Source organism: Sus scrofa, chromosome 2 (genome assembly GCF_054392235.1).
Source record: "Sus scrofa isolate SSC_HxYL_T2T_F1_AM1 chromosome 2, Sscrofa_HxYL_maternal_Yorkshire_Landrace_v2.0, whole genome shotgun sequence".
In the NCBI taxonomy this organism is placed as follows: Eukaryota; Metazoa; Chordata; class Mammalia; order Artiodactyla; family Suidae; genus Sus; species Sus scrofa.
Genome location: NC_139384.1, coordinates 66,382,788 through 66,406,342, shown reverse-complemented (window position 1 = coordinate 66,406,342; position 23,555 = coordinate 66,382,788). Strand labels below are relative to the sequence as shown.

The window sequence follows — 23,555 nt, the reverse complement described above, 5'->3', positions numbered from 1 at the left end:
CGACCTTCACAGCAGCTGTGGAAATTCGAGATGCTTTAACCCTCTGTGCCTCTGTAGCCACTGGAGACAGTGCCACCACATTCTTAACCCATTGCAACACTGGGAATTCCTATTTTTAAAAAATTGTATTAAATGTATTAAATTTTCTAATAAAAGATTTAAAAAATAAAGCAAAAAGTAATACAATTACTTTTGAGTGAGAGATTTGGGTAAATAATTTCATAATGATGTTGAGGTTTATTTGAAAAAAAAAGTAAAGATCTAGCAAACCTATAATCAAATAGAACTCTCAATATAAGCTTACCTCCTTTATGAATTACGCTAGGGTAATTCAGAAGTGGGGGAGCCAGGGACCTTTGGCCCCATGCATGGTCCTGGCACCCAGATTTGGCTCTTTTCTTTTACTCTTCACTTAAAGGGAAAAAAAAATCAAGTTCCTTGAACATCCTCCTGCATCCTAGAGCAGGAAAAATTATAGATAGGCCTGAAGCGTGAGTTGCCAGGAAACAAGGGTGCTTTCAAACTGTCAATGGACAATGCTAGAAAGGACATGGGGCAAATTTTAAGGGATAAAACTTATCTGATAGGCAGCTACAATTTAAACATCAAAAAGAGAATAATTTTAGTATTAATTGAAACAAGATGAATCTAGGAAAGCTGTTGAGCCCTACTGATAAGTTAGCAATAAATGTATCCCCAAAGAAATATGACGCACATGAGACAGTTTCCTGGGGAGTTTATTGCCCAGCCTGCAGGTTCTTCAGTGTTAATTGTGTTGCACTGGATTTGTTTACTGTTCCCCAAGGAAGACAGATGAGAGCTCTTATGTTAGCTGAGGCGCAGACCACAATCCACCTGAAGAAGAGCAGCAAGATTGAGTACCAGTCCTGGCCTCCTAGAGTCCTGGGGCCCCCAAAGAGGCCAGCTTGGAGGAGATGCAAGAAACACTCTGGCAGTCTGGAGCCAGGGATGTGGGAAGGGTACTGACACACCTCAAATCAGTCAGTAAAACATAAGGGGAAAAAATTGGGTCAGCAGGGGAAACTCTGGGAGAATTCTTCCAAGAGGGGTCCAAAATTCTTCACTCCTCACTTCTCTAGGGCTTCAAGTTCCATGACTGGGCTCTGGCCTTCTTAGTTAGGTTTACATCTGTAAACATAGGTATAAAAGAGCAATGATAAAGAGACAGCATGATATTGTGTGTGTAATTTATTTAAATTACAGGCGGCCTAACAAGTTTTGTCATCACTGGGCTATGCTTTGTGTGCATTTAAGATGTGTGAAACTTTACAGAGAATTTGATTTACCGCTTTGACGCTTTATTTACCTGACTTTCAAGTTTAACATAAGTCCTGGGAAAGAAGTTGCCTCACACATATAAGTTGGCCCCTGAGATGTATGAGAGCGTGAAGCCCATTTTCTAGGCGTAGAAGCAGGTGTCTAGAATCTGCTAGACGGTTCCAGGCGTAGAACCTTGTCCATCTCTGTTGACATCTCTCCCACCAGGAACTCTGGAGTGGGGACCTCAGGCACCGCTGGTCTAATTCTCTGGAGCCTTCGCTGCCTTTTCGCCTTGACCTCTGGTGCGGGTTTCCCAACACATCTGTCGCGTCTCACAGGCTGGAAGCGAGTGAGGATCGGTGAAAAAGGTGGCTGACCGAGACACCTCTGAAGACAATGAGGGTTCTTTTCACTGTTCCGCAGTGCCGCTGAAGACACATCGGACAGTGCGGTAAATGCCAGGTGGATCTGCACTGGGAGACGCGATGGGAACCTGAGCTAAGACGCCACCTGGAGGAGCAGAGTTGACGCCACATAGGACAGGTTGGGAGATGAAGGCTGGAAGTGAAACCAGTCAGGGTAGAAAAAGTCAGACTCGTTCGCAGTGATGTCGGTAACGTGGAGGCTGTCGCGAGCACCCAGCGGGAGCCCTTCACCAGCAGTACATTGGAGAACCAGGTGCTTTCCCGGCGGTGCTTACTTGAAATTTTCTTGGTGCCCGATTTCGTTTCCCATTCTCCGTCCTTTAGCTCCATCGTCTACTACTTTCTCTACCTTACGTTTCCTCACCTTATGTGATGTGTCTGTGCCTCAGTGGCCTCACCACTGCAAACTGGGAAACAAGAATTTTACCTAACAAGAATTTTTTTTTAGGTTCCTCTGAGGTAGCACCTACAGCAGGAGACACACTCAACATGATGCGATAAATGGTGTGGTTTTAACCACTGCTATCTTTCCTGGGAACACTCCTCCCCCGCCTAACTTCCGCTCTCCATTTCCAATTCACTCCTTATTGTACTTTTTAATATTTCATTTGCCATTGAGTGGCGTTCCACATTTTGCTGCCTTTCAATCCCCTAGGATTGTAAGTTCTGTGAAAGCAGGCTTTAATGACACAGCTCACCTTCTTTTGCAATACAGACCTGGATATCTGTCGTATACTATCTGAAGGGAACTGGTATTAGATTGTAAAAGACATGAGTATGGATAAAATTGTAATACATTATGTATACATTCATGCATATACATTGCAGCAACAAATGACAGAAGTGAACAAAAGACTAACTTGTTCAGGGACCTTGGGTATATTAGGCAATCATGATAACCACTACACTACAGAAACCCACAGTAGTCTGGCCTTTTATATATCCTATGGGACTTATGGTCATAGTTTTTGCCCAGATCCTCCAACCCCTACCGTTAGGTCAGAGACCTTGGAATTACTCTGCCCTGGAATACTGGTCCCCTGGTAGCCCCATTTAACAGTGTTTACCAACCCATTAGTGGGTTGTGAAATCAGGTAAGTCCAGCAATTAAAATAAAATAAATTTTAAAAAAGGGAGTGAGTAAAAGCAGTGGGTCTCACAAGAGGAAAGGTGAAAAGTGGCTTGAGACTGGGTAAAAGCCCTCTCCATTATCTCTTTCTTCCACAGAGACAGCTGCAGGGTATAAATTTTCGCATAATTTGTACTCTATTGACACTTATGATCTAAAGGATTCAAAAACACAAAATACATTCAAAGTATATGAGATTTGAATATATTTTCATCAAAATGTAAATTAAATATGAACAAGCAACAACAAAGTTAAGTTTACATATGATTTCAAAATACATATTTCTTTTTGTTTTGTTTTTGTCTTTTTAGGGCCATAACCTAGGCATGTGGAGATTCCCAGGCCAGGGATCCAATCAGACATGCAGCTGCTGGCCTATACCACAGTCACAGCAGTGCCAGATCTGAGGCGCATACGTGATCTACACCACAGCCCACTGCAACACCGGATCCTTAATCCACTGAGCAAGGTCAGGGATCAAACCCGCATCTTCATGGGTGCTAGTCAGATTCATTTCCGCTGAGCCACGATGGAAACTCCAAAATATATATTTCTTATAAATTATACGGGATTATTAAGAACAAAAAGGAGTTTGAAATTATTGAATATCAAACTTTAAGCTGATGTTATTTAAATAAAGCTGAAAATTTTTATTAAATTTTGGAAATGAAAATGAAATCTTTTCAAGTATTTTATGAAAATGAAACAACAATCCAATGTCCAGAACTGGGATGAGATTTAACATATGTTATATGTAGATCTACATGCATGCAGATTTTAAGAGTAGTACCAATGGTTTAATATTGCAAAGTGTTTTTCTGTCTCTGACACTTCCCAAAAGACCTATGTAGCCAGGAATTGGAATGGAAGCTGAGTCCCTCAGAGTAGGGATCTTTACTTAGGTGTCTGTGACATGGAAGCCCTTCTCCCTCAGTACAGGGTGGGAGGCCTCCTTGTCTGAGTCTAGTTCAAGGTCACCAGGGTCCTGCAGGAGGCCCAATCCATGGACACTTTACCATTTCCCCTTGCTAGGCCATAATTTAACTCTTCCCATTTGTCCCCTAAAGCACATCTTGACCCCCTTTGCTTGGATGGAAGCTTCACTGCTACATTTCCTCCTATTCCAACTCTTCCTCCAAGTACCTGAGGCCATCTCCCTGAGCGTCAGATCACAGCTTGACCCACCCTCTATCCCAGCATCTGTGACTCCAGCTATGACCACTCTCTTGTGTCTTGGACATGTCCTTTTATATGTTTCCAAACCTGTTGAAGACTGAACTCATTTCTCCTCTCTCCCCCATCACAGTTTCCGATCTCGGTTATTAAACCATGGAAAGCAGAAATCTGAGAGACTCCTCTCCTGCCCTATATATAAACCATGCATCCAACTACTTAACCTGCTTCTCTGACTTGCTGCTGCCTTACCCCTGGCTCCAGCTGCCTCCTGTCCTTCCCATGGTTGTGTTCTCCCAGCCTTTCTCCCTGACACAGTCTCACTCCCCCCACACCTCTTGCTCATCATTCCTCTAAGATGTAATCAGTCCTTCTGCCTCTACGGCCTTAATCAGTGCTGGAGAAAAAGACCAAAGATCCTACCATGGGTTTGCTTAACATACCAACTGGTGAATGCCAAGAACAATGTGGGTCACTAATTAAGAAGGAGATTCCAAACCAGACCTGGCCAGACAGGTGGCAGTGGAAGGTGTGGAGAGGAGAGAAAAGCAGGAATTGTAGCAAAAACTTGGATAGGCATGTCCTTGGCTTGTTGGGAGTCAGGGAAGAGAAACCTGTACACTTTGGCTTCTTCCTAATGAAGAAGCAAGGATTCTTTTAGGAATGTTTTCAGGTCGGAGTGCATGTGGTTAAAACAAAATGAAACAAAACAAACAAATAAACCCAACCTGAAACTACTGTGCAAATGAATCCACACGCATTTGTGCAAGGTGAAATGACTTTGAACACCTGCTTGTTTAAACCTGTACTTTTCAAGAAACGATCCTAGTAACAGCAACTCCCCAGGCACGCATGAGCTAGGACCATGCTAGTAACTTGGCCTATTTTACAAACTTTGCCCAGTTCCTGTCCTGTGTGCGCTTGGAGGCTGTCATGCTAAATCTTCTCTAACTCCCCCTTTTTGATACATTTCTGAGACTATAGGTGGTACTATCTTTCACTTAGCAAGTTTAATAAACAAGTTTCATAATCAACAGACTTCTCTTATGGTCTGGTATGTATGTAGGAAGACTTCTATAGACGGAAAAAAAAGAAAATGGGCTTAATTTGCAGGAATAAATGTAAAGGAATAAATGCAAGTGTAGTTAAGGAAGAATTTTGTGACAAGACTGGTAAACTGAAGGTGTTCATGTTGGGGTGGTTCCTTCAAAGGACATTTTTACATTCTTTTATGTTTGGAGGGAATGTGGAGGCTGGGATATGTGGGGCAACATTTCACAAAAGAGTGTCCATAAATAAAAGCATAAAGAGAATATATTGAACTTGAGAGTCTCAGATACCAAAAAGCATCTTTTTCTTTACCAGACATCAGAACTGGGCTGTGGCATTGAGAAAGCGGAATACCAACCTCTAAATTACCTGGTAAGGTGGTCGCTAATGTGGCGGCCCTTGGTTCCCACAACAGCTTCTGGAAGTTACTCCTGCTCTCCTTCCCAGGGCACTTGCCCTGGATACCTGGGTGAGTCGTTTGGTAAATAGAGGGTGCAGAACGCATGTTGAAAGATAATAGACAGATTTCAGCAAGAGGAATGATAGACCGAGAAGCAGTCACCAAAGAATTTGTCCTCAAACACCCACCCGTCACTCTTCTCTGTGAGAAACGATAGGTTGTAAAGCTGGTTGCACTACCACCTGGGGGTTCTTTGGCTTAGCTACTGCGGGCGATGGTCTGGATCCTGGATGCGGGATGAGTTTGGAGTGTACTTTGCTACCCTTGCATCAAGAATTCTTGCTTTTCAGAGTCTCCTTGACTGCTTTCTTGCATCTAGCACAAGCATCATATCTTAATAAATCTATTTTCTGCCTGCAAAAAAAAAAAAAAAAAAAAAAAAATCTAGCTTAGTTTCCAAGGGGGAAAAAGTCTCTAAGTAACCGCCCAACGTGGGGCTCGAACCCACGACCCTGAGATTAAGAGTCTCATGCTCTACCGACTGAGCTAGCCGGGCAGCTGTGAGAAAATTACCTTCTGTCCCAGGAGAGCAAGATAAATCAGTAAGAATCCAGCGACGCTGAAAAGCAGCCTCACAAGCATTATGGAGTACCTACTGTGTGCCTGCCTCTGTCCTAGGGATTAGGGCTGAGGGTCTGAAGCCAAGGCCCACCTCTACAAGGGAGAGGTGGTTGGGCAGGCTTCTGAGGGTAAGAACAAAGAGATTAGTTGAGAGGTGCGAGAACTACTTTGCTTTGAAGCACTTACGGAGAGCGTGGTCTACTACGGTACTGCCTCACAGGCTCCTCCAAACAGAAATACAGGTAAACACACAAACACACTCATTTCCTTTTCTTCGTGTGATAGCCTCCAAACTCAGGGGACGCTAGGGAAACAATAACTAGAACTGAAAAATAATCCAAAAGTAACACTGTTTCCGCCCGGTTTCGAACCGGGGACCTTTCGCGTGTGAGGCGAACGTGATAACCACTACACTACGGAAACACCCACAGCAAGATGCTTACTGATAGCACCCCAAATCTACATATGGCAAAGTCAGCGCACCAAAAAGAGAGGGTCTCTCCGCCGCCGCCAGCTGAGTTGCGTTCAGCTCTTCTGGCTGAACTTCTCTGCCATAGCAACGCTTGAGCTCCTGGCACGGACTGGTGTAGTTTACGCGCAATCTTGGTTTTGGCACGTTGGGACCAATCTCTTGGTAAGCACGCGTCCATTTGGAGTTTCCCCAGGAGGCGGGAAACCCCTCGAAAGTAGCAAAAATTCTGCGTGCCCAGTCCTGGCATCGCGCACCTTACGACACTCACTGAAGAGTCTGTGCATAAACAACGGTCCTGTAACTTTCCTCGCAGCTTTTAAATTAAGGGAGACTTTTTTTTAAAGCATCAAATATTATTTCTATCTCACAAAAAATCTATTTGGCAGAGATGCTCTGGGTACCACAGCAGTATCTTTATTGATAACCGTACTACATCCCGGATAGGATTCTCTCAAGTAATCAAAACCACAAACCCTACTTGAGTCCCTGTGTTTCCAGGAAGGCAGACCTCGAGGTATTTGGGTCCTGGAGCACACATGGTGCACAGCTCAGAAAGCGGTAAATGAACCGACTGCACTTGGAAAAAAACCTTTTTTTTCTTTAAGGTAATACATTGACATTTCAAAATTCAAAAGATACAAAAAGGCATATATGGGAAAGTGTCTCTTCTATCCTGGACCCTCGGCCTTCCCAGAAAAATTAGAATTCTCTAGTAATCTAGAGATAGACGACGACAATAACCTTTTATCTCACACTGTGCCAGGCAACATTCTAAACGCTTTGCATGGCATTAACTCTAACTTCACTAAACCTTCTGAAGTAGGAATCACTGCTCTTTATGAGTAAACACAAGACTATAAAGCTAACTCATACATTTAACATCCTAGCCCTTCCCTTTTTTTTCCAACAGATGTACTCTACACACTGTTCAGCACTGTTTTTTTTTCACTTCAGAATGCATTTTGAAGAGGATTCCCTTTTTACATCTAAAGTGTTCCACTGTATGAATGTGCATGTCATGATTTGCTACCATTCCATTAAGAAAATTCATCTGAGCAGTGCACAAGTGACCCAGGGAAATTTCTAAAATGAGTGTGGGAATGCCAACTACCGTAGGGAGGAGGGGCAAGGTCTCTGGCCCCACCCCCACCGCACTTCTACAGGCCCCGCCCCCTGGTCCGTCACGGAGGGACGCTCAGAGTCCTCGGAGACAGCCGCCTAGAAGGGCCGGAAGTACTTCATGGCGCTCACCGATACCCGCCCCTCCGCTTCCGGCATTGGAGGCGGGGACTCCCTGCTGCAGTTCTCCGTGTCTGGTTGGTAGGATGGCGCCGGGCCGATGCGGTTATAGCTGCGATAGCGGACGGGTGCCAAGCCCTTCCACCCTCCTCCCTAGTTTATCCCCAGTGGCAGCCGGTGGTGGGGCCAGGCCTGTTTCGTCTGTGTTCCTCTCTCCCTCTTATCACAGAGGCGTGGACCTCGGTCCTTGTAGCCCTCCAGCCCTATTCCCGAGTGCCTGCTAGAGCGTCCCCTTACCGTTTCCTGTCATCCCCCCCCGGGGGGGCATAGGGTGGGAGGGGTTGGTAAGAAAGGGGCGTAGCGCAACTACGGAGGGAACTCGCGAGCTTGGGTAGCTTTTAGCGCCGGAAGTGTTGAGAGGGAGGCCGGAAATGTGGGGGCGGAGCCAGGAAGTGAGGATGGGCGGGGGTTTATGAGGAGGCCAAGGGAGCGTTGAGGCAGATTTGCACTCAGTGCCACCTGAGGGACTTGGCGGTAGCGCTCAGCTTTGTCCCCTCCCCTCTCAGGGACACGGTTGTCGTCTAGGAGTAGGAAACTCTGTGTGGACGGGTGGGTTGTCGGGAAGACATTTCTCTGGCCGCGCTTGAAGCAAGGTGTGGAGAGGCAGGGCTGGGGGTGGGGCCGGGTCGTCAGGGCATCTGAGAGGGAAGACCCCCGCCCCTCCGCCCCCCACCGCCCATCTACACTGGCTGACTGGACACTAAGATGGCTGCCGTTGCCATGGCACCCAACCCTGTGCAGACCCTTCAGGAGGAGGCGGTGTGCGCCATCTGCCTGGATTACTTCACGGACCCCGTGTCCATCGGCTGCGGGCACAACTTCTGCCGAGTGTGTGTAACCCAGTTGTGGGGAGGGGAGGATGAAGAGGACAGGGACGAGTTAGACCGGGAAGAAGAGGAGGAGGACGGCGAGGAGGAGGAAGTGGAGGCTGTGGGGGCCGGTGGTGGGTGGGACACCCCCATGCGGGATGAAGACTATGAGGGCGACATGGAAGAGGAGGTTGAGGAGGAAGAGGAGGGTGTGTTCTGGACCAGTGGCATGGGCGGGTCGAACTGGGACAACATGGACTACGTGTGGGAGGAGGAGGACGAGGAGGAAGACCTGGACTATTACTTGGGGGACATGGAGGAGGACCTGAGGGGGGAGGATGAGGAGGACGAGGAGGAAGTGCTGGAGGAGGACGAAGAAGAGGAACTAGATCCCGTCACCCCACTGCCCCCGCCTCCAGCCCCTCGGAGGTGCTTCACCTGCCCCCAGTGCCGCAAGAGCTTTCCTAGGCGGAGCTTCCGCCCCAACCTGCAGCTGGCCAACATGGTCCAGGTGATTCGGCAGATGCACCCAAACCCTGGTCGAGGGAGCCGTGGGAACGAGCAGGGCATTTGTCCCAAACACCAAGAAGCCCTGAAGCTCTTCTGCGAGGTGGATGAAGAGGCCATCTGTGTGGTGTGCCGAGAATCCAGGAACCACAAACAGCACAGCGTGGTGCCATTGGAGGAGGTGGTACAGGAGTACAAGGTGAGAGAACTAAAAGATGGGAGTTTAATGGGGGTGGAGAGTAAGAAAGAGGGGCTGGGAAAAAAAAATATATGTCTTCCCTCTTCAAAGAACCTCATGTACTGCTTAGCTGATTCTCCTTACCTAAGCACTTACTGGCACCAAGATGGGTTAAATGAGAAGGATCCTACACAAAGTAGACACAGTGGAGAAGACCAGGGAAGACTGGTTTCCTCAAAGGAAAATGGACAAAACTGGTGATGCCATATCACTGGGCATTGTGTCCTGGAGGAAAAGCCACTGCAGTTTTACATGTCCACTGTTCCTAAGTATAGGAGTGCAAGTGACAACCCCCAAGGGCTTTACCACCAGTCTCATTTATCTCTGAGTCTTAAATCTGTCCTTGACTAAGACCCCTAGAAATGGAAGGAACTTGAGCTCCTGAGGAGCAGGAGTGTAGTATTGACTGCTAGTATCAAACCCAAATGGTCTACACTTCCTTTCTTTTTTTTGCATTTGCTTTCTGTTGCAATGGATTCTCCACCCATCCTACAATATGTCTTGGTTCTCCCCTTGAGGAATTTTGTTGGATCTACATCATTCTGATGTACTGGCCAGGACTTCTTATCTTTCCTAAGAATTCAGGAAAAAAAGGAGAGGCTTTTAAGTCAGAAGACCAGCTCTTGGTCTCTCAATGTCTTTGAACTTTAATTTTTCCAGGATTAAAAGTTAATATTTACTGGACACTTTATATGTATCCTGGCACTGTACTAAGCACTTTTCATGGACTGTCTCACTGAAAACTCCAAACAACTCTATGTGGTTTGATATGGTTTCTATTCCCGTTTTACAGATTGGGAAACAGAATCAGAGAGATTTAAGTAATACACAGAGGGCCACACGGCTACTAGTAAGTGATGGACTTGGTTATGAGCCCCCTGCCCTGCCCACGTTGCCTTTGGCCTGTACTGTTAACAGTATCACCACCATTTGGATATCTGTTTGTTTGACTTAACTGACATGTGACTTTTCTTCTTGGAGTCTGATTCTAGTTTAGTTAATACCTTGCCTCCGACTTCTGATCCTGACTCAGGTAAAGGAGATTTGTCCATGACACAGCCAGCAGAAATAACATTATTTAGCAAAGGCCCAGATGAATTTGAAGTAGTGGGACCAAGAGAAGAGGGTAGCTTCTTCTGTGTGGTCTTCACAAAGCTTTTTTTTTTGGTCTTTTTGCCTTATCTAGGGCTGTTCCCATGGCATATGGGGAGGTTCCCAGGCTAGGGGTCTAATCAGAGCTGTAGCCACCGGCCTATGTCACAGCCACACAGGCAACACTGTGACCTACACCGCAGCTCATGGCAACGCTGGATCCTTAACCCACTGAGGGAGGCCAGGGATCGAACCCGCAACCTCATGGTTCCTAGTTGGATTCGTTAACCACTGAGCCACAATGGGAACTCCCCACAGAGCTTTTTTTTTTCATGACTTGTGTTTTTATTCCTTTTCCTGATTGCTACAGAAAGCTCTTTTAGGTATTATTATCATTACCCCAGTTTTAGAGTAAGGTGTCTAGAGCTTCTCAGTTTTGAGTGGTACATACATCTATGATAGACCTACACCCCTCATGAGAAGTAACTATTCCTTCTACACAGTGATTATCAAACCTGGCTGATTGTCCCAATTATTAGCGGAGATTTTGAGAAGTATAGTGAGCCCTACCATTAGAGATTGTGAATCAGTGACAGGGAGAATGTCTTTAGAAAGCCCAACTTAATATGAGAATCACTGCATTGGTAATGCCACCAGCCTTTTAAGTCCTAGATTATTAGGGGAGATTGTGAGCTACTTTTGTCCTTCTCTACTACAGTCAACACACAACGTGCAGTCACTTTGTTAATTGGGTCCCAGGGTGGAATATCCATGGGCATTAGAGTCTTCTCTTCTGAAGAGCTTCTGAAACTGGATTTTAATTTGTGTTAGCCATAGTTGTTGAATGCCAGCCCTACTGAACTCTGCAGATTTGGAGAGACCACATAGACAAATTGTTTGACATTAGCTGATCAGCAAATATAAATACCTGTTTTATTATATAGAACTAAATTCAGTGATTCCCTTTCTAACTTGCAGGGTGTTTTATAGGCAGGTAGTTTCTTTTCAGATATGTATACTAAATAGCCCTAGTTTGGTACAGTGTTATTTTGTAGAAATGTTTCTTTATTGAATAGTAATAGTGCACAAATGATAATTATAAATAAAGCTCCAAAAAAGTTAAAGGTCCTTGAAAATTTCTCTTAAGTAATAATCTATATCAGAGTTCCTCCTGTGGTGCAGTGGGTTAAGAATCTGGCATTGCTGCAGCTGTGGTGTAGGTTGCAGCTGCAGCTCCAATTCAGTCCCTGGCCTGGGAACTACTATATGCTCTAGTGTGACCAAAAAAGAAAAAAAAAAAGTGCTCTTTTTGGATTTGTGTGTATGAATTTTTTGTCAGCAATTTAAGAAAATGGGGAATTTAAGCATTATAAATTCTGAATTAATAGAATTATTAAATATTGGAGAAAAAAGTAAAACGTAATAGCAAGAGGCAAAATTCTGTGTATATATTATTTTCATGTTATTATTGATGATAATTTTATTATTACAGTTTTTTTTTTTTTTTTTTCTCAACCATGTAATCTGTGCAATAGCTACCTTTTGTACTCTGGGTTAGTAACCTCTTCAGATCAAGGGCCATCATCAGACTGTCATTGGCAGCTTAAGCCTAGGTAGGGAATTCTAGATAAGATTAAGTATTGATCATTTGCTCCATGGCAGACACTGCTAAGCATAGTGTCCATGAGGTAGATTCTGTTATTACTAATCCTCTTTTTAAAGTGAGGAAACTGGAAGCATGGCTTGCCTCTGTCCACCTGGCTGCATTCAGATTAAGATCAGAGTCTAGGCTCAAGCTCTTCTACCCTGTATTGTCTCTCAAGGAAAAGGAGGGAGAAAGGCAGAAGTAGAAGACACAAAAGGAAAATGCACAAAAGTCAGGCTTATCTCATCCATTTTGGTCTAACAGCCCTTTAAAGAAAGACTGTGCTGCCAATGATTAGAACACAGAGCTCAAGTGCGTATATGTTGTGAGAGTTAAAACCTTAGGTCAAAAAGGTTTTTTTTTTTTTTTTTGGTTTTTTGTTTTTGTTTTTGTTTTTCCATTTAACAAGTAATTGGGTGGGAGAAAAAGCCGATGGACAAAGAGAAGCCTAGGAATTAAAATGAGTAAAGTGGAGTCTGCTCACATGAGCCCATGTGTTCTGGGGGCAGCACACTTGTAAATGATTACAGTGCCTGGGAGGTATTGCAAAGGTGTATGTTTCTTGGGATCACAGAGGAAATTAGGGAGTTTCAGGGCCATCGTTATGTAGCTGGGCTTTAAAGGGGGAATGCCTTGAGCCAAGTGGAGAAGGGCAGTCCCAGGCAGAGGAAACAGCATGGATAAATGTATGAGGTTGTGCTCAGGAAAAGACAGTTTTATGTGACTAAAACTAAGAGTCTGTGTTGAAGGAGTAGGTGTAGGAGGGGAGGCTAGAAATGAAGGAGCAATGAGAGCCTCATATTTTGCAAGTAGTGGAGAACAATTGAAAGATTTTTAATAGACAAAATCATTAGAACAAGTTTTAGAGATGAAAATCATGAGGAAGATTGCATATGAGGGGAAAGGTACTATAGGCAGGAACATTCACATAGAGACACTTTGTGTGTGGTGAGGGACTCAAGCCAGGTTCACTCCAATTCTAAGTGTGGGCTACGTAGTTATCAGAATCCTGCCTTAGAGCACAGACAGGGTTTTGAAACACGAGTCAGAGGGTTGGAGGCCTCTGTCATCTGAAGAGAAGAAAGGAGAGGCAGGGAGTGTGATGCTCAATTTGATACCTGTGATGGGGATCCAGGCTTTGAGCCCCAACCCACTGTAGGGTGAATGGGGGATGTGGGCTCTGAGGGCAGATGCCTTGCCCATCTCAGGCCTCTACTCTTCTTTTCCTCATTTCCTCAGGCCAAGCTGCAGGGGCATGTGGAACCACTGAGGAAGCACCTGGAGGCTGTGCAGAAGATGAAGGCGAAGGAGGAGAGACGGGTGACAGAGCTGAAGGTGAGTGAATGTCCTTGACAGGGCTGATTGACTCTGTGGTCAGAGCAGGGAAGATGGGTTGCCCACTCTCACTAGTGGTGACTAGGTCCTCTGAAGAGGGACAGCCAAGGCTTGGGAGAGAGAGGTAGATACCTTCCCAGGGTTGTAAGGAAAGAGGGGCCTTAGGGGATCAAGGTTATTCCTAGGTTCCAAAGTGGAGTGAAACAGGCCTAGCTTGGAGAGGGTGGGTGCCTGGCCCAAGGCTGCAGAACAGGCTTATCACCCCGGACACCTAACCCTAGAGCTGCTGCTCCATACGACTGCGCCCACCATGCCAGGTTCCACACAGGGCAAGAGGGGGTAAGGCAAAATTCACGTATCAGCTATCAGAGAAGCCTCAGGCCCCAGGATAGATGGCAGAGCACAAGAGTAGGCTAGTGTGTCTGTGGAGGGGAGGAATTAGTGAATATTAGCATTGCAGAGACCTAATATCTTCTAGTGTTTCTCAGCATTTTTTCATTATTCCTCACCCCTCCCCAAGGAGTATTTTTAGATACTTCCCCCCTAATTTCTACTCCTTACCCCTGCCTCTATTTGTAAGGCCTGTAAGCACTAGAGTGGCCTGGGCACCAAGCCAGGGCATCCCTCTTGTCTGACCTCTTACCCCATCCCTCATGGCAGGGTGGCTGAGCCTTGCCAACTTCCCAGGTCTCATACTTGTTCATTGCTACCTACATATTAAGAGCTCTGTTGCTGGCAACTGCTAGGCACTGAGTGGTGGAATCTGAGTCTGGGAGTTGGGGAGTTATCTTGCTTTTAGCCCAGCTGCGCAAGTTGAGACTTTTGGGCTCTTGGGGTGCAGAAGTGTCAGGATCTGAATATTACTCAGACAGATAGTAAAACTGTTTCCTTCACCCACTTGGCCAGCCAGGATTTCCCTCCCCACTCTGGCCTGTCACTCTTTTCTCCTAAGGATGTCTTCAGCTTATATCCTCCTATGTCATGATTCCTGAATTTTTCATTTTTTCAAAATTCACTTTTACCAAGCATGTATTCTGTGGCCTGCGCTATGTCAGGGTCTAATGACCCTGAAGCAATACAGCTTACAGAGGAGTGGGGGAAAAGAATGTTAAAAGGTACTCTAATGTAAATATAGCATTTTAAATTGAGATATATGCCATGAGGAGATGCGAGGATATTTATGGGGATGGTTCTGATTTAGATTTGGAAGGGAGATAAGGTTTCTCTCAGGGAATATTTAAATTTAGGCCTGAAGAAGGAGTGAAGTTAGGAGGCCAAGGTGCAAATAAGTTTTGAGTTTATTGGGACCAGATGCTGGGAGCATGGGGGCGGTGCCTGCTAAAGCCAGGAGGTGGGAAAGGGAATGGGGCCTTTCCATTCATAGGGCTCCTTTGCCTTGGATTGAGGGACAGCAGTTGCAAAATTGGAGGTTTATGTTTCTGTGTGTTGAGGTGGTATCCACCATCCCCTTTGCATCATCCCAGAGCCAGATGAAGTCAGAGCTGGCAGCTGTGGCCTCAGAATTCGGGCGGCTGACACGGTTTCTGGCGGAAGAGCAGGCAGGGCTAGAGCGGCGCCTCCGAGAGATGCATGAAGCTCAGCTGGGGCGTGCGGGAGCAGCGGCCAGCCGCCTAGCGGAGCAGGCCGCCCAGCTGAGCCGCCTGCTGGCTGAAGCCCAGGAGCGGAGCCAGCAGGGGGGCCTACGGCTGCTCCAGGTGAGCAATGGCCCCTTCCCTGTCTACTTCCTAGAACCCTGTTTCTGGTCTGTCAGGCAATGCTTACCAAACACCTTTCCAGAGCTGCCTCTTACTGGGAGGAACACAAAGAGCACCAAGTTTTTTGAGGCTAGAGAGACAGAGTAGTTAATGCCAAATGTGTTGGGTGTATGAGATGATTATATCTAGTGAAAAGATCGAAGATTAAGTTGTTGGGTTTCAGATTCAGTTGTTGAAGATTCAGTTGGAGGGTTTTAATAAGAGTTGAGCAAAGAATTTTTTTACAGCGACATCCTAAAAAAGATGACCAAGTCATATTGCGAACATTCTTTTACTGGGGTTAAAAATTCTATTTGGCTCACAGCGGGATGAGTTAAATTAGCTGTACTGAGTCATAGGGGTGATTGAGATTGATGCATGTTTAATGAGGGCCTTGAGTGTGCTTTCTTTCACTCCTTGTTCAAGTTCAGTCCTTTCTCTGATTGGAATCAGATGGGGAGAAGGGAACCATCCCCGTGCAGCTGACTCTCTCTTTGTCTCTTTCTCCCTCTCCCTTTTTTTGTTTCTATTATTCCCAGGACATCAAGGAGACTTTCAATAGGTGTGTTCCCATCCTTTTATCCTTTGTGACCCAGTGGCATCTGGTTCCCCATCCCTGCCTCTCTTGGATATCCCGCTCCTCTCCTTCCTTCCCCAGGACCTGAGTTTCTGCCTCTTGGACCCTCTCCTTCCCCTCAGCTTCTGCTCTTCCCTCTGGGAATATCATGGTCCCACCCCCTGCCCGGTCCCCTTCCTCCAGGTGTGAAGAGGTACAGCTGCAGCCCCCAGAGGTCTGGTCCCCTGACCCGTGTCAACCCCATAGCCATGACTTCCTGACAGACGCCATCGTGAGGAAAATGAGCCGGATGTTCTGTCAGGCTGCCCGAGGTAGGGAGGTCACCTGTCCGACCTTCCTTTGTCTTTCCCTTCACAGACCTAAGTTTGGGTTCTGAGGGAAGTTGGGCCCTGGGGGAGTAGTGGGTGCTGTGATGGGAGCAGGATGCAGGCAAGCCAAGCCAAAAGTAGCTTTTGTCCTGGCCCAGGTAGGTGTTGGGGTTAGGGTGGCTGCAAGAAGAACCAGGGACAGGAAGATCTGTCTGGTATGTGTTCTGAAAACAGTGGGGAAAGAGGTGTGGCCCATAGGAACTTGAGCCTGGACTGTAAGTTAGAATTATGGTAGGGAACTAAGGATAGCTGAATGGTGGGGAGGAAGAGATGAAGGGGAGGGCAGCAGGTAAGGCTGAATCTTGGAGTTAGCTGCTAATGGGGACCAGTCGTTCCAGCCCTGGCGTATTTGTCCTCCCTTCCAAGTGGACCTGACGTTGGACCCTGACACGGCTCACCCGGCCCTGATGCTGTCCCCTGACCGCCGGGGGGTCCGTCTGGCAGAGCGGCGGCAGGAGGTTGCTGACCATTCCAAGCGCTTCTCGGCCGACTGCTGCGTACTGGGGGCCCAGGGCTTCCGCTCTGGCCGGCACTACTGGGAGGTAGAGGTGGGTGGGCGGAGGGGCTGGGCGGTGGGCGCTGCCCGTGAATCAACCCATCATAAAGAGAAGGTGGGCTCCGGGGGGTCCTCTGTGGGCAGTGGGGATGCCAGCTCCTCACGCCATCATCATCGCCGCCGGCGGCTCCACCTGCCCCAGCAACCCCTGCTCCAGCGGGAAGTGTGGTGTGTGGGCACCAATGGCAAACGCTACCAGGCACAGAGCTCGACGGAGCAGACACTGCTGAGCCCAAGTGAGAAACCTCGGCGCTTTGGCGTGTACCTGGACTATGAGGCTGGGCGCCTGGGCTTCTACAATGCGGAGACTCTGGCTCATGTGCATACCTTTTCGGCTGCCTTCCTGGGCGAGCGTGTCTTCCCTTTCTTCCGGGTGCTCTCTAAGGGCACCCGCATCAAGCTCTGCCCTTGATTCGCCTGCCACCCGCAGGGGCCCCTCTGGTTAGCACTGGGGGGGCGGGTGGTGGCCGAGGGTGGCCCATAAGTTTAGGGGCTCAAAGGCTCCTCCCACTATTTGTTACTGCGTTGCTTCATGCTCCTAGTTGACCCCAGGCCCCTGCTTCTCCCTCTAGGAGCCTAAAGACTCTCCTGGCCTACAGCTCAGCCTTCTCTCACCTACTATGTCTGTCCAACAGGTCTGCATGGGTCCCTGATGAGAACAGCTGCCTGGCCTTCCCTCCCTGTCTGCCCAGGGATCTGAGTTTTTGAGTAGGGGATGAGGGAAGATTGTAATCTCATTACCACACACTTCCCTTTCCCCCATCCCTGTTCAACTTTCATGTCAATTTTGAGGCTGGAGGATTTGGGCCAAGACTCTTGACAGCACTTACTCAAATTCCACCTTCTGCTACAAATTTTAGCTAAAGGATTTGGAGGCTTTTTGCGGGGGAGGCAGGCTGGGAAAAGGGTAGAGCTGGATAATAAAAACAGTCTACTCTCTGGGAAAGTTGGAAGGAGTCAGTTTTCCTTCCACCCTCAATTTCTACCTCCATAGACTGGCCAGAATTTAGCTTCAGTGAGAGATCTGGAATGGTTGACATGATTTTACATCAACCAATAATTTTCTCCTACCTTTTCAGCACTTAATCTAGGAACAAAGCTCACCCCACCTCCCTCAGGCCTTTTCACTGCCAGGCTCCTGTCCCCTTGTTTAATGGAGTTCTAGTCAGTTTCCAGCCTCTCTTCAAGTGCTTAGTTCCCTCCATCTGGGGAGCCCTGGAGGGGAGCCTGGGGACCAGGACTTGAATCTCTGGGAGGAGAATCTTGGGCAGAATCTATTTTTCTAGTTAACCCTTTGCCTTCTGTCACTTAATCAGCTTTTGTCCTCTGCTTTGATGGCTGAGGCCAATTTATGCTCCTGGGGGAAAGGGAAGATGGGTTGTGTTGTGAAAATAAAAAGTTTATTTGCTGCTTTTGTGGAGTCCACTCCTTCTAAGGGTGTAAAGAGGAGATCCCACAGAATGGAGAAGCACACCTTCAACAGATTGGAATATAAGCCACACCCCTCCATCTGAGTACCCTTGGTGATTGGTATAGGCTTCTCTGGAGATCTACTTTAAAGATCACTTGCTACTTCCTACCACTGCTTTGAGACTTTATGACTGGTTTTCCCAGTAATCTCCATACCATGGCTCTCAAGCCCAGGACTTGAGCACACTACATGACCAAAATATTTTTGTGTCACTGTATCTAGCTGAAGTCCTACAAAGCTGAAGTGAGGGGTCTCATTGCCATGAATTGGAGAGTATACAGGAAACCTCAATGTGCCACACATTTGTCATTTAACTGCCACTTGAAAACCCATTTCTTACACTTACGAACACTTTTAGACCACCACAGACAACTTAAAATCTTCCAACTTAAAGCTGCCTTGTTAACTGCCAAACTCCATTTCAGCCAAAGCCCTAATGTGATATAGACTACACTAACCTGATGAGTTTCAGAAAGTTTTCAAAGACACTTTTAGTCAGAAAACCAGTTTTTTTATTTTTAAAGCTCTGCCATGTTTCTAGCGGGTGCCAATGGTCACCTGCCACACTCGCACCAGGTTGTCTGTGTAGCCAGCAAACAGAGTCTGTAAGGGAGAAACAAGTGTCAAGTCCAAGCTATGACATTTTCTAGTCCCACCAGTGTAACAAGATGGCTCTCCTTTTAAAGAGCTCATCTTTCAACTACCACTCATAGATGATTATGTATTCCTAGAGTAGATAACAGTAAATATGCATGTTTGTAAACTGGTCAGATTAATCAAGGTCTTAATTAAAGACCCTTCAGTCCCCCTATAGATGCATGAACATGTTATCTGTTCACTGGCACAGCTAACTGGGTTCTGCGAAATGGAAATCATTTTACTTTATGTCAAGAACATTGGTTCTATAACTGGCTGACAAAAAGCAGAAAATGAGTAAGGGTTTAAAGCTAAATCACCTGAGAACAGATCCACTTACCTGGCCATCAGCAGACCAGGCCAGAGAGGTACACTGGGGCGGTTCTGCTTTGCTGCTGGTACTGATAACTTCCTGCTTCAGTTCATCTACAATGATCTTGCCCTCCAAGTCCTGGAAACAGACAAGGGCAATTTTTGCACTTTAATGCCACCAACATTTTTTAAAAGTTAGTGCTGTGATGCCAAGAGTTTGGTGGCATCAATGGAGTGCAGTGACACACGTTTACTCTTGATCCCAGCACAGTGGGCTAAGGTAAGGGTCCAGGGTTGCCATGGCTGTGGTGTAGGTCACATCCCAGGCCTGACAACACCATATGCCATGGTGTGGCCCAAAAAAGGGAAAAAAAAAAAAAAAGCCAAGACAGAGAGGTCTCTCAAAGAGCCCCTTTAATCAGTGATTTTCAACAGTGGATGATTTTTTGCCCTTCTGAGGACACTTGGCAATGCCTGGCGTACTGTTAGACACACTGAAATGCAAAACAACCACTTAAGTATCAACTGTGCTGAAGTTAAGTTGCTATAACCGAGAATCCTTTTCTATAGGCCAATGTCTCCCACCACTGCAAACCCCAATCCTAAGAACTTTTTAACTCATTGTTTTGGGGGTATCCACTGACACTGTGATGATTCAGTTGTTCACAAAGTCCAGATCCCAACAAGTGAGTCAAATGACATACCAGGAAATCCCAAGACTGAAAAAGCTTTCAAGGCATAGCCAGGTATTTGGCCTCAACTGCGGCACATACTCACCCAGATCTTGATGCTAGGGCCTGTAGCAGCACAGAGCCAGTAGCGATTGGGACTGAAGCACAGGGCATTGATGATATCCCCACCATCTAGCGTGTAAAGGTGCTTGCCTTCATTAAGGTCCCACAACATGGCCTGGCCATCCTGAGCAGAGAGGGGATGCAAGTCAGGGCAATGTGACTTCTTCCAGATGTTAATCCCACTCATCTCAAGTCTTAAGAACTAATCAATCAATATCAATATGCTTTCCTTTAATACATGACACCTCACCAATCCTATCAAGACACAGGATCCTAATCTCATCAATAGCTTTAAGAAACCAGCCTCACAGCAGACAATCTCGGCAAAGAGCACACCTTTTCTGTCATTTTCTGCATGGTCTTCAGAAACATTTATTCTTGTATTACTATTTCATTATCTTAAGTATTCTAAGACACTGTCTGTCCCACTTCTGCCCCCGCCCCTTGAGGAGACTCCTGGCCTTTGAATACCTTGCCTCCAGAAGCACAGAGGGATCCATCTGGAGAGACAGTCACAGTGTTCAGGTAGCCTGTGTGGCCGATGTGATTGGTTTTCAGCTTGCAGTTAGCCAAGTTCCATACCTAAGATCGTGGGTCACAGGTGAAAAACCTGGCCCTGGATCTGCCAAGAGGGCTCAGGCCAAATAAAAGGCATAGCACAATGTTTAAAAGCATTCCTGAACAGGGAAGCCAATTTCAATTCTATAAGTAACAAAAAAGGTCAAAGAATTTGTCCTGAGCACTTAAGAATAGTAAGATTAAAACTGGAAATTGGAATTGGGAGTTTTCCTGGTGGCGCAGTGGGTTAAGGATCTGGCAATGGCACTGGCACTGACGTGGCTCAAGTTGCTACTGTGGCATGGATTCCTGGCCCCAGAACTTCCATGGCCAAAAAATAAACATTTCCCCCCGCCCCAGAAATAAATGATTTGTGTTGCCACCAAGGGACACTAATTTACCAATTAGCTACTTCAGAATATATATAAAAAAGTAATGACCTATACTGAGAAAATATCAAGAGGATAAAGGTCAATTGAGGGACACAGCTTTCAAAGCTGGAGCTATGACCAACTAATTGGGAGGCAGTGGGGGTTGGTATAAAGGCCCTACACCCTGGCTCCAAGCTCACCTTGACCAGCTTGTCCCAGCCACAGGAAACAATAATGGGATTGCTGCTGTTGGGTGAGAAGCGGACACAAGACACCCACTCTGAGTGGCTCTCATCCTGCAAAGGATGGAAGGAAAATAAGATACTAAGCAACTCTAGATCACCAACCCTTCCCTCAGTTACAGGAGATATATTTTGATAGCCTTGTGTTCACACCCCCAGAACCCAAACCCTCAATCAAGATTGACAGAATTGCTTTAGATCCCCAAAGAGGCTTGAAATCACCACATAAAGCCAAAAGGATGGGAGAAAATGTTCAACATGTGTTCCCTGCGTGTGCCCTCACTTTACCTGGACAGTGTATTTGCACACACCCAGAGTATTCCATAGCTTGATGGTTTTATCTCGGGAGCCAGAGACAATTTGTCGGTTGTCAGAGGAGAAGGCCACACTCAGCACATCCTTAGTATGGCCTACAAATCGGCGCGTGGTGGTGCCCCTGAGAGGGAGGACTTGGTTACACTATGGATGGACTTTGCAAATATTCTCCCAGTCATAACTGTTTCCCTAGGCTGGTTCCTGTCCCAATGGAGCTGCACTACTCACACAACCCTGGACATGGTTTGGTAACAGCAGGCCCTTGGCTGGAATATGCAAGAGAATCCCTTCAGAATTGCAGGACATGTCCTCATTCCCATGTGGGGATTGGCTGACAATGTCATTGGTCATCACCAGGATCCTCCATTATGCCTGACCAACCAAAGACTGAGCTCCCAATATACAACAGGTTCAAACTGTTGCCCACTCCCTAGTGCAGTACCTGAAAAAACTGCTCAACCAAACCACTTCACAGAAATTTTGCATAATAACAAATAAGGAGGCAGGCCAAACAACCAGAACTCTTTTCCAGATATTCTCTTACACAGTGAACCTGATCTCTCCTGGGAAACTACTTCCAGAAAGTATCTACCTCATTTCTACCCAGCTTTCCCCCAATGCCCCCAAACAGGTACTTGCGTTGTGAGATCCCAGAGGCGAAGGGTTCCATCCCAGGAGCCCGAGAGGGCAAACTGGCCATCTGAGGAGATGACCACGTCACTAACAAAGTGGGAGTGACCCCGAAGAGCACGCTGTGGGATTCCATAATTGGTCTCATCTCTGGTCAGCTTCCACATGATGATGGTCTTGTCTAAGAGGAGGTAAAAAAAAAAACAGAGGAAAGCCACTGAGAAATCCCGCAGCCCATCTTCTGACCTACTAGATAATCCAGGATACCTCAAGGTGATTGACGGGCTCACAAGTTAAGTACATTAAAGGGGTAGGGGAACTACAGGTTATGAAAGCAGTTCCCAGTCAGGGCCAAATGGTCAAGAGTGAAAAAGCTATGAGAATTTAACTCAGGTGTTTGGAACTTTTCCAGATTATGGATGCCTTTTACAGATATTCGCACCAACTCAACGTCTATTTCAAGTTTTTTTCTGAGTTCTAATGGATGGGTACAGCACTCTAGGTGAGAGAAAACTAGCTGTGAGCCTCCAGAGACTACTGCTGGGGCCTCCAGAAGTTCTGAAATTAGAAGTCACTTTAGGCTCTACAGGACTGGGTTCTTTCACTTCAATGCGTTCTACTCAACAAACTTTCTGATTAAAACCCCAAACGCAGTCATATACAAAGAGAATGAGGAAAAACCGAGGGCAAAATCGGCACACGTTGACATTGCAATCACTCCACTTCCAACCGAGTAGAGGGCCGGGCGGCAGCTCAGAAACAGCCTCTGGGTTTCAGCATGGGCACTCAGATGGCATGTTGGAATCATCACCGCCCCGTCCGGCCCCGAGGCTCCTGGGCACACATCCACTTAGATAAGTCGGCCAGAGATTTAAAAGAAGTCCCCAACCCCCTCCTGGCAGCTACTGGGTGGTCTATGTTTCGCAGTCTGCAAAGTGGGGACGCCTCAAGGGTTTAACCACGCTGAGGCCTTACGCACGGGTCAGCTCACACCCTAACCGAATTTTCAGGGCCGCTACTTGGCGGTCTACTGGCCCAGCCATACAACGTGCGCAATCCCCTACTCCCGTATCCTCTACACCGCACCTCAGTCCGTACCTCGAGAAGCGGACAGTATCATGTCCGGGAACTGGGGAGTGGTAGCAATCTGGGTCACCCAGCCGTTATGGCCCTTGAGGGTGCCACGGAGAGTCATCTGTTCAGTCATGGCGGCAGCAGATGCAGATGTCGCCGGAGCGACGAGGATGGTACCGGATAGCTCAGAGAGACGACCTGCACGGCCTCTCACGCCGAGGCCCGGCTGAGGAAAAGACCGAGCAGTGGCATGCCGGAACCGGAAATACCCTCCCTCTCCGGAAAAATGGTGCCCTCCCACAATGCACTCCTGCTCAAGATGGCGGCACTACATAGTGCCCGGGAGGAAGCAAAATAAGACCTGATGGTTCCCTGCTCCGCGCGACCTAATTTGGCAGCACTGTAAAAATGAATTCCAAAA

At 46.9% G+C, this 23,555-nt stretch overlaps 2 protein-coding genes, 1 long non-coding RNA gene and 4 other non-coding genes across 14 annotated transcripts; 1 reads left to right on the top strand and 6 right to left on the bottom strand.

Annotated features, from left to right (window-relative positions):
• Positions 1–1,014: 1,014 nt before the first annotated feature.
• On the bottom strand, positions 1,015–5,772 carry LOC146405426 (uncharacterized). Its single transcript, XR_014837400.1, has 3 exons — positions 5,647–5,772; positions 5,428–5,523; positions 1,015–1,149 (listed from the first exon to the last, which is right to left on the bottom strand). It is a non-coding gene; the product is annotated as an uncharacterized LOC146405426 (long non-coding RNA).
• Positions 5,773–5,941: 169 nt separating this feature from the next.
• TRNAK-CUU (transfer RNA lysine (anticodon CUU)) lies at positions 5,942–6,014 on the bottom strand. Its single transcript has one exon. It is a non-coding gene; the product is annotated as a tRNA-Lys (tRNA).
• Positions 6,015–6,429: 415 nt separating this feature from the next.
• TRNAV-CAC (transfer RNA valine (anticodon CAC)) lies at positions 6,430–6,502 on the bottom strand. Its single transcript has one exon. It is a non-coding gene; the product is annotated as a tRNA-Val (tRNA).
• A 1,742-nt stretch (positions 6,503–8,244) lies between these two features.
• Positions 8,245–18,143, top strand: TRIM41 (tripartite motif containing 41). Of its 8 annotated transcripts, none has more exons than XR_014837375.1 (7): positions 8,245–9,365; positions 13,381–13,476; positions 14,961–15,191; positions 15,770–15,792; positions 15,991–16,118; positions 16,514–16,723; positions 17,367–18,143. XR_014837375.1 is itself a non-coding variant. In XM_021083401.2 (7 exons), the coding sequence occupies exons 1-7, from the start codon at positions 8,556–8,558 to the stop codon at positions 17,382–17,384; spliced, it is 1,488 nt and encodes a 495-aa protein (XP_020939060.1). In that variant the 5' UTR covers positions 8,245–8,555; the 3' UTR covers positions 17,385–18,143. The 8 variants fall into 8 exon arrangements, 5 of the variants coding, with proteins under 5 accessions (XP_020939060.1, XP_020939059.1, XP_020939058.1 ...); XR_014837374.1 differs by having other exon boundaries at positions 14,928–15,191; XM_021083401.2 differs by having other exon boundaries at positions 16,542–16,723.
• A 555-nt stretch (positions 18,144–18,698) lies between these two features.
• Positions 18,699–23,354, bottom strand: RACK1 (receptor for activated C kinase 1). The gene is given in 8 exon segments (NM_214332.1): positions 18,699–18,805; positions 19,179–19,289; positions 19,928–20,068; positions 20,416–20,526; positions 21,074–21,169; positions 21,404–21,551; positions 22,070–22,241; positions 23,159–23,354. Coding segments are annotated over 8 exon segments (954 nt in total). The 5' UTR covers positions 23,268–23,354; the 3' UTR covers positions 18,699–18,739.
• Positions 21,713–21,791, bottom strand: LOC146405425 (small nucleolar RNA SNORD96 family). Its single transcript, XR_014839226.1, has one exon. It is a non-coding gene; the product is annotated as a small nucleolar RNA SNORD96 family (small nucleolar RNA).
• Positions 22,810–22,877, bottom strand: LOC146405424 (small nucleolar RNA SNORD95). Its single transcript, XR_014839239.1, has one exon. It is a non-coding gene; the product is annotated as a small nucleolar RNA SNORD95 (small nucleolar RNA).
• Positions 23,355–23,555: the final 201 nt, after the last annotated feature.

Coding starts and splice junctions, on each gene's coding strand:
- TRIM41 (XM_085012198.1), top strand. CDS start 8,556: ATGGCTGCCGTTGCCATGGCACCCAACCCTGTGCAGACCCTTCAGGAG. Junction 9,366..13,380: donor AGGTGGTACAGGAGTACAAG/GTGAGAGAACTA, acceptor TCATTTCCTCAG/GCCAAGCTGCAGGGGCATGT. Junction 15,192..15,769: donor GGGGCCTACGGCTGCTCCAG/GTGAGCAATGGC, acceptor TATTATTCCCAG/GACATCAAGGAGACTTTCAA.